The sequence below is a fragment of the Theobroma cacao genome, chromosome 2 (genome assembly GCF_000208745.1).
Source record: "Theobroma cacao cultivar B97-61/B2 chromosome 2, Criollo_cocoa_genome_V2, whole genome shotgun sequence".
NCBI classification, from domain to species: domain Eukaryota; kingdom Viridiplantae; phylum Streptophyta; class Magnoliopsida; order Malvales; family Malvaceae; genus Theobroma; species Theobroma cacao.
The window spans coordinates 31,699,990-31,709,261 of record NC_030851.1 but is presented as its reverse complement, the minus strand read 5'-3'; the positions used below and the strand labels follow the sequence as shown (position 1 = coordinate 31,709,261).

Here is a 9,272-nt window from a genome sequence, read left to right as displayed (position 1 = left end):
TATTCCACAAAGAGTTTTCTTAGGTTGTGTGGGGTGCCCTTTACAGATGATACTTGTATGTTTTGTTAGTGTGGCCTAGTGGGAGAAACTTGTGACATCTCTTATGCTAATGTGACTATAGTTGGCAGGTGTGGTGCTTAGTTTTAAGGTGGTGGGATTTAGTGTGGGTGATGCCACATACGGTGGAGGGGATCATTCGGTCTTGGGATGGCCATAGAGTTGATGGGGGAATGAAATCTCAGTGGATGGCAGTGTGTGGCTCAACTTTTTGGTCATTATGGTTGGCATGTAACCAAACTATATTCAATGGGAAAAAATTGGGATGGGGACGAACTTATCTTCCTCATAAAAATGAGCTCTATGTTGTGGATTATGGTCAGTCACGGTGGTAGGGAGATTGAGGAGAATGGGTGATGGGCGGTGAGTGTTGGATGGTGGGCTGAGCCATGGAAGCTTAACCCGAAGGTAGTGCATAGAGAGCCTAGATTGGGTATCACTTGGGTTCCGTTGGATCCGTTAGAGTTTAAATTCAACGTCAATGGATAGGTTCATGGTAAACCGTCCCGACCTAGCCGGATGTGCATGGGTGCTTAGACATTCTAATGATCATGTAAGAGGTGTTTTTTATGGTCCATTGAGAGTGCATGATTCCAACTCTGTTGAGGTAATGGCCATCTTTTATGCGGTTAAACTTTTTGCAGCTACACCGTGGATGGGAGTTGAGAAGCTCATTGTTGAATCTGATTCGAAAGTAGCTATATATTTTATGGGTGAGTGACACCAAACTTCGCCCATGGAGCCTATGATGAACTTTTAATGAGTTGGATAGCCTATGTAGGGTGGTTGGAAATATTTCTTTCGACCACATATTTAGAGAGGCCAACACATTGGCTGACTCTTTGACAGGGTTTCGTGTTGACCGTGGCGATATGTTTCATGCATGGTAGTAGAAAATGTATTGATATAGCTGTAATATTCATCTTGCCCTTACTATTCGGTTTGGAAGGTGTGCTTATGGGAGCTACTGCCAGTGCTGATTTCTGTTAAGCTTGGCCCTTTTGATTGGTAGAGCTGATGATTTATTATGTTATGGATCAGGTGTCAACTGCTCAGTTGATGTTGGTATGTTGGAATTTTGTATTGAAAGTCTTTTTAATCTTCTAAGGAGTGGGATCTGTATAAGTCCATTTGGACTATGTACTGGCTTGCCCAGCAAATATGACTTGCTTTCAAGTTCAATAAAAAGTCATTATATTGACTGAGAAAAAAAAATCATATTCGTATACCTATATATTAATATATATTTGAATAATGCTTAATCAACTGTTTTAAAATTGAAATACTCATAGTAACGAGAGTTGCCTATAAATTAGAAATTACAGATTAATAAGATAGTACTAGTATTAAAGTAAGTTGTTGAGAGAATTTCATTCCAGTCGAACGAGCACAGGAGGCATGTGTCCTTCACTCACGTTGCGAGTGGGAACTCATAAGGGTCTTGCAAATTCGCTTACTAAAAAGGCTGCTGAGAGTCAACAACCTCCCTATTTAATTCTCTTCCACTGATGTTCTCTTGTTCTTTGCCACCTGTTGCTCTATTTTTCTACTTGCTCTTTTTATTGCAATAAATTCATGTAAAATTAATTTCTAGTATGAATTTTACCTTAATTTTTTCTGATTTAGGGTTTTTTTTTTTTTTTTTGCAAAATATAATCTGGGTTAAGCATGGCCGAAAAAGAAACTAATCTAGGTGAAGAATTCGTTTTTCCCTTTTTATTGTTTATGGAAACCTGAACAAGGAATCCGGAATATTCAACCTACAAAACAATAGGCCTAATTCCTAAGTAGGCATTGAAGAAAAAGGCTGTTGAATGTGCGGCTCAGCTTAGGGGGAGACTTTGGAAATTAATGACGAGTCTGACCTGGAAAGAGAAGGTGAGATGTACGATGTTGAGCCACTGTTCCTTTTCAGTCTCTTCACGTTTTTCGTCGTTTGATTGATCAGAAGTGTTTTGTCCTTTCTTTTCGTTACCCTAAAGGTTGGCAAGAGAAAGTTTGAGTTTGCCTATTTAAATGTCCTCAGTATCATGTGCTTCACCCTTCAGCCTTGCGCCTTTTTTTCCTTGAGCACATCGATAATAATTGAAAATTTTGGAAGGAAATAACAAGCCATGGATACTGGAGCTGCCAGTGGGTCGTCGTCATCAAAAATCAATTGAACTTTAGTTGAGAAAGAACGAAGAATGCGTTTGAGAAATCTCTATTCGCAGCTCTCTTCTCTCCTTCCTCCTCAACCAAGGAAGGTGCTTTTCATCTTCTGCATCCGTTGTCTCCCAAATCTCTCTCTGATTGTATTACATCTGATTTAACTTTGATTTGATTGGATTAATATTCTTCTAGATGTCGACTCACGATGTGTTGGAGCAAGCCACCCTGTACATAAACCAGCTGCGGAAACGAGTGGAAGAACTCAAGCAAATGAAGTTGCAACTACAGGAGTGCAAAGGAGCAACTGAAACGACAAGCGGACCAACTATATCCCCAGTTATAAATATATCAGATTTGGATTCTACTCTGGAAGTAAATTTAATTACAGGGTGGGATGGGAAGTTCAAATTAAGCGACATTATAAAAGTTCTCATGGAAGAAGGAGCAGAAGTTAAAACGGTTGCTGCAAACCATAATGCAGGAGACAGGACCATCTATTCAATTTGTTGCCGGGTATATTTTTCAAGCATTCTTATTTTTCCGATTCAATACGCCATAGCAATGATTAATGTCAAAACACTACTCAATTTGACCAACTTATTCTTGTAGTGCAGGTGTTTTTTAAGATTGTTCAAAACTTTGAACAAGTTGGTCAGAATAAAACCATACTCGACTTTTTCCTTTCACTCTATACCTTCAAAGTAGAAACTTATCTAGCTCCAAAGAAATAATGAATAACAACTTAGGCTTGATCTATCTGTTATTACTTTCTTTAAAATAATTAAAGTTTAAGGTTCAAATTTCCCCTTCCCTTATACATCTTCATATCGACGACAAAACGAAACAAATAATCATGACAAGAGTAACTTTGCCCAGAGCATTTGATTGAGCGGGTAAAGGTCACCACTTGCGAAATACATATCATAAATTAAACTCTATGAATACAAGATTTATATTTCAGATAATTAAGTCAGTCGTTCTATTGTTTCTAACTTCTCCCTTCTTGCCTATCGATCTTTTCTCAGGCTATTAATTCTAGAATTGGCATTGCGACATCAAGAGTGCAGGAGAGATTGCAGGATCTGATTTCTTGAAGGTACTGCAAATTAAAGATGTTTGCATGTATGTAGCTTGCGGAAGAGCATTTAGTTTTTAAAAGTTTAAGGTCAAATTCTGGATTTAGTTTCTGTATCTTATCAAAAAGTTGAATTTAGTTCTTTTATTATATACATATAAATCGAGACTTTATATTTTTAAAATTTATTAATGCACTTCAATCGTTAATACTGTTAAGTTTTCTTTCCTAAAATTGTTGATGTGGCATTCACGTGACATTGATAAGGTTAACGTAAAGTTGATCCTGTTAATATGTCATAAACTAGTGCTCGTTTTGCATTGACTAGGCTGATATGGAATTCTCAAACTGAAGTGGGTTGATAAAAACTGACATGTCGTTAATCAATATTAAAATGAAATTTTGGGGGTTTTTTTAAAGACAAAAATGTGATTGCTTTATTATGCTCAATATAGAAGTAATAAACAAAGGATTGAGGTTTTGAAAGGATTCTAGTTATACAATTGGTTTGATATGCTTGAAAGCTCAATATATTTATAAATTAAAAGTACTATATCAAGTGAAGTACTAAATCCCATAATTTGATATGATAAATTAAGGAGCATAAACTGTGAAACCTCAACTTGATAGTTTTCCAAGAATTTTGATGAGCCATTTTATACATGAGCGGTTGGATGAATTTCACAGCCCAATGCTCTTAATTTTCTCCTTATATAATGTGTTGATTATTGAGGAATTAATATTGGAAAAGTGGAAGAGAAAGGAAACCAAAAGGATCTGTTTTTGAGAGTTAAGGTAGGAACGGTTGATCCCTAGAGGTTCAAGGCTTGCTTTTGGCTTTTGGAACTTGGGGATCAACTCTTGTAGGAAGAAAGGTCGATCCCTATATCACAAAACACGAACTAAGGCATTCAGGAACTTAAGCCTCAACCCCCAAGGTTTAAAAGGTCAATCCCTGCAACCTCACAGGGAAAAAAAATAAAACCTAGGGGTTGACCCTTGGGATTAAAAGGTTGATCCCTAAAGCCCAACAGGGAAAACAATAAAAGACCTGATTTGAGCCTCACTTGTTCATATCATTCTCTTTTAGCCTTCTTTCATTTCCTCTCGTTCTCCCAACCCTTCCCCTCTAACCCCACTCCATTTTTGGCTAGGATTAAGCTTCCAAGTGTGAATCTAAGGTAAGATTTCGCTTATTTAAGCTTTAAAACCCATGGGTTTAGGCTAACTTTCTCTCTTTCAAATTTCAACAACATACCCTCTTTTGAGCTATGGATTTTTAGGGGTTTTACCTTCTAAAGGAGTTACTACAGTAAGGATTCTCATAGGTGAGCAATAAATGCCTTAAGTTTGAAGTTTTAAGCTTATTAGAATTAAATAAAAGGATATTCGTTACTTGATATGTTTCGAATAACTATGTTTAAGAGAAAACTAGGAAACTTACAATGGACTTTATTATATTAGGCCTCATTAGAGCTTGAGGATTGTAGATCGAGCAACGTTTGGCAAATCGAGGCTTAGAACAATACGTTTCTTGTCAAGATGAGCTGATACACTTTTTTAAAGTATTTTAGTATGTAAAGCTAACCATGATTTATCGAATTGTTTATCTTGCATGATTTGAATGCTATATTTACAATAATAAATCAAATTGTTTAAGTTTAAAAGATTTCAAAGAAGTTTTAGAATCTATATACTCATATAAATATCTCTATTATGCAGTAGCTTTTATCAATGAGGGACAAGCCCTTTCAAATATTTTGCTTCAAAATGATCCAACAAGATATGCTAGTGAATGAGTTTGATGTATGAAATAATGAATGTTATAGTGGATATATGATTTTCCCACTTTAGTGTTTAAAAATAAGCATGTCGTAAACACATGAAAAGTATAGTACAAGCATAAATAGTATATGAAATAGTGCCATGTACCAGATGATATGATGACTATATGTATGCTAGGGTGGATGTTGTTGCCGATTTTACCATACAAGTGCACGTATCGTAAAAAGTAATATAACAGTAAGTAGAGTGTCGAATCCCACAAAGAATCATACTAATTTTTGCTAAATACTAAAATTAACACAATCCAATCTTACTCAACAATTGAAACTAAGTGATTAGTTAATAGAAGAATTAACAAAACCAAGACTAAGAACTAAAAGCAAGTTTTAACTAGAAAATTAATTAACTAACAAATGTGAAACCCTGACTTTTATAGACGCGTAACTCAATGCAGGAACAATGATGTGGATTGAGGGTAATTTCGTCATTTCCTTTAGTGAGCATAAATCAAACATTTTAAACCAAAAAAAAAATTCAAAGTTTATGTTTTTGGAAATTCACCCCGTTACTATTTAAAGTTATTTGAAAACTAAAAAAAAGGTTGTTTGGACAAAAAGAGTAAAATTGCCTTTTCTTTTATGAGTTTTAACATAACATTTTCCCAACCAAATCTAATTATTTTCTTTGAAATCTACCTTTTAAATTTAATAAGTTCAATTAGGAAGCATAATAGAAAAAAATATAAATATAAAATAAAACAAAATGAATAAAGTAATGTGCAAAACGAGATTATTATGACCCTTCACTTTTATTCTTTGTTGACTTGATCAAAGCTTCTTTTGAATGCTTTCAGCACTATAATTATCATTATCATGCGATATGTGATACATATCGTACAATATGCCACGATACTAGTAAAAAATGATACGTATCTATCTTAGTTATATCTCATTTGATCAAGTATCGAAAGCATATCATACGATTTGCAATACGTACCCTACGATATGGAGGTGTATCATATGATACAGTTGATACAATTTTTTATAAACTTAATTCTAATTAATTATTAAAAATTTTATTTTTTTATTATTTGTTGGAGTTGAAACATAAAAAATTATATTTTATGAGTTTCAATATTTAGATTTTAAATAAAAATGCTAAAAATTTGAATTTCCTTTTAATTTTAACATGATAAATGTTTTTTATTTTTTAATTAATAAATTAATATAAAAAAATATATATTTTATTTAAAAATGTATATTATTAAGGAATATGTTAAAACTTTAAATTAAAAAAAATTCATCTTTTCAATTTGCATCCTATAATCTTCTATTATGTTAAAAATTATAATTTTTTTTAATTTTTTTATTTTATATGTATAAATATTATTTATAATTAATTTTTAAAATTTTTTACCGTTTCTTACGATACGATACGATACTCGATACTAAAAAATAAGACTTCGATACATGATACGTATCTCGATATAACAACTATGTTCACCATTTTTTTCCTTTCTTTTGTTCCTTAGTGGCCAACCATCATTCCCCCAAAAAGACATGGTTTCCTTGTTTTCTTCTTTAACCCAAGACCACCTTCCTTTTCACAAGAAAATCAATTTTTTTTTCTTTTTCTTTTCATTTCTTTTCTTGGTTCTTCATTCTTCTACTTCTTTCTTGTTCGCTAAACTAGCAGCTCTCAACCCCATTGTTCTTGTCAACAGAACCTTAGGAGAGAGAAAGAAATTTCTCTTTCTTTTCTTCATTTTCCATTTATACTCCACCTTATTAACACTAAGCTTTTAGCTTCAAATCTTCATTTTTAAAGCTAGTAGGTATAAATTTTCAACTTTTAAATTTTAAAATTTATGGGTTTGTATTTTCAAAATTTATTTTTTAATTTTTCTTTTTCTTGAAAATATTAGGTTTTGTTGATTTTTACACCCCTAAGCTCACTAAGGTAAGAAACCTTAAATTTGAATAGTTAGTTTAACGGGTTTGTGAATTAGACTAGAATTCTAGGTTAAATGTTAAGTCAAAATGTAGTTTATCTAGTGTATATTTATTAGAATTACTAAGTTCAAATTTATGATATATTTGAGGTTATTATTGTTTATTGGTAATTATAGGTTCTATTGGTACTTCAAGACTCAACTTGGATTTAGGTCTTAGTGGTGTTAGTTTGGCAAAGTGGCATAAAAAAGGTGAGTGAACTTGCATATAAAAATGTTTTGAAAAAAGAAAATGCATGTGTTTGAATGAAATACTTGAAATTAATTATTTGAGCATTTTAAAAATTATACATGGGAACAAGCCTTTAATGAATGATATCCATATGTTGCAAAATGTGTAATGTGATTAAAATTTTGTATCAATTATTATATTGAATTGCTATGTAAATTATGGCATCTGATATGTTGAGAATCTTAGATGTTGTAACTAGTGGCATGATAGTTGATATTATGTTCCTTAGAAATTGGATTGTGTAACGGTGTATATGGCCTAAAATAATGAACTATGAGGAACATAGTAATATGAAAATATTCTTATGTACATCTTGTTATGTATGCTATGGATTATGAGATATGGTCAAATGACATCTATAACCTTGTGTGTGCAGTATGGGAGTGCACATGACGATAATGGTGGTGTGTGGTGTGGGAGTGCACATGACTTGTTCGAGGTCGGTGGCTATATGTACCGGACCATGTTGACTATTCTTAAAAGTGAGCTAAATGTTTTTGATGCATGTCTGAATATATATATATATACACACACACACACACATAAATACTTATACATATGTGTACATATAGTATAGAGTAGGGATGTTTAAGAACTATAATGTGATTGGGTTGAATGTTGAAAGTTGGAAACTCCCAAATATTTTTAAATAGTTTGAATGACAACATAGCATTGGATTTGGTTTTTGATATATCAATTGCATTGTTTCTAACAAAAGTGCATCGATTTAAATAAAACCTTCAAATATTTTTCATTCATTTTCAAAACTCATTAAGTCAATCAATTTTGTCATTTCACAACAAGAATACAGCTAACACTAAGTTTTTCCCAAATTTCCTTAGTCGTGGTACAATTAGAAATTTTTTTGAATTCTATAGGGGTTAAGGCAGAATGAAGAATGTTGATAGCTTTGAAGTTGACTTGGACTTTTCTCATTTCGGCTTCAGTCCACTCTTTTCTAGATTTAAGCATTTTTTCACTCGTGATCAAGTTTGTGTCGGTGGGGATATCAAAGGACCATTTGTGATTACATCCCACATTTCATAGTCAATGGCTTTAATAAAGATGGATATTTTAGTGCTCCAATATGGGTAATTTGATCCATCAAATAGAGGAGGCCTATTTATGGATTGCCCTTCTGCCACATTAGAATTTTGTTTAGCCATTGGATCTTCCCCTAAAGATATTAAGCCTTAAATTCAAGGGTTTGGCTCTAATACCATTTGTTGGTCCCCAAAAGAGTGTTAAAGGGGGAGTGAATAGCACTTTTAAAAATATTGAAGGTAACTCTTGGAAGTTAAAACCGTTTGGAAGATTTTGAGATTGATGATTTAAGATCTTGTTGAGGTTAGTGAACATTAAGCACAGAGAGGTTAAGAGAAGTGGAAAAAACATAATATTTATAGTGATTCGATCCACTTGACCTACATCCACTACTTTGATCTTCCTAATCAAAGATTTTTAATCCAACTTTACTAAAACTAATGGAATCAGCAACTTCCACCAAGTTTTTTTAAAGTGAGCTTATAACCCAAGCTTTAAACCTTTACAACAACCCTTAGAGTCCCTCACACACTCTAATCAAACAAGAAAATAAGAGAAAAATGATGTACAAATAAACACCTAGCTGATCTAAGAAGTACAAATTCAAGCTTAAACACTTTTACAAGGATAAGAACGGAATACAAGTGTAGAAGAAAAGGCTTTTTGCTCTTCAAGCTTTCACAAACTTTTGGTATCTTCTCTTATGCATTTATGACCATTGAAGAGCCTTCAAATACTTAAGAGATACATTTTGGCCATTAGAGATAGTTTCTAGCTGTTACTATCTGTTATTTTGTTAGTTTCTAGCTGTTACTATCTGTTATTTTGTCTTTTAATATTTAAATTCAAATCTACTAGCAATGCTCATTTGTCAGTCAAAGATAGGCTTTAACCGATTAAGCCTTCTCTGTCTTGCA

General features: G+C 33.0%; 1 protein-coding gene across 1 annotated transcript; it reads left to right on the top strand.

Annotated features, from left to right (window-relative positions):
- LOC18609445 lies at positions 2,124 to 3,437 on the top strand. The gene is made up of 3 exons (XM_007044562.2): positions 2,124 to 2,303; positions 2,401 to 2,721; positions 3,234 to 3,437. The coding sequence occupies exons 1-3, from the start codon at positions 2,244 to 2,246 to the stop codon at positions 3,300 to 3,302; spliced, it is 450 nt and encodes a 149-aa protein (XP_007044624.2). The 5' UTR covers positions 2,124 to 2,243; the 3' UTR covers positions 3,303 to 3,437.

Excerpts from the sequence above, each read along its gene's own strand:
- LOC18609445 (XM_007044562.2), top strand. The coding sequence starts at position 2,244 with ATGCGTTTGAGAAATCTCTATTCGCAGCTCTCTTCTCTCCTTCCTCCT. Across the intron at positions 2,304-2,400 it reads TTCCTCCTCAACCAAGGAAG|ATGTCGACTCACGATGTGTT; the intron begins GTGCTTTTCATC and ends ATATTCTTCTAG. Across the intron at positions 2,722-3,233 it reads TCTATTCAATTTGTTGCCGG|GCTATTAATTCTAGAATTGG; the intron begins GTATATTTTTCA and ends ATCTTTTCTCAG.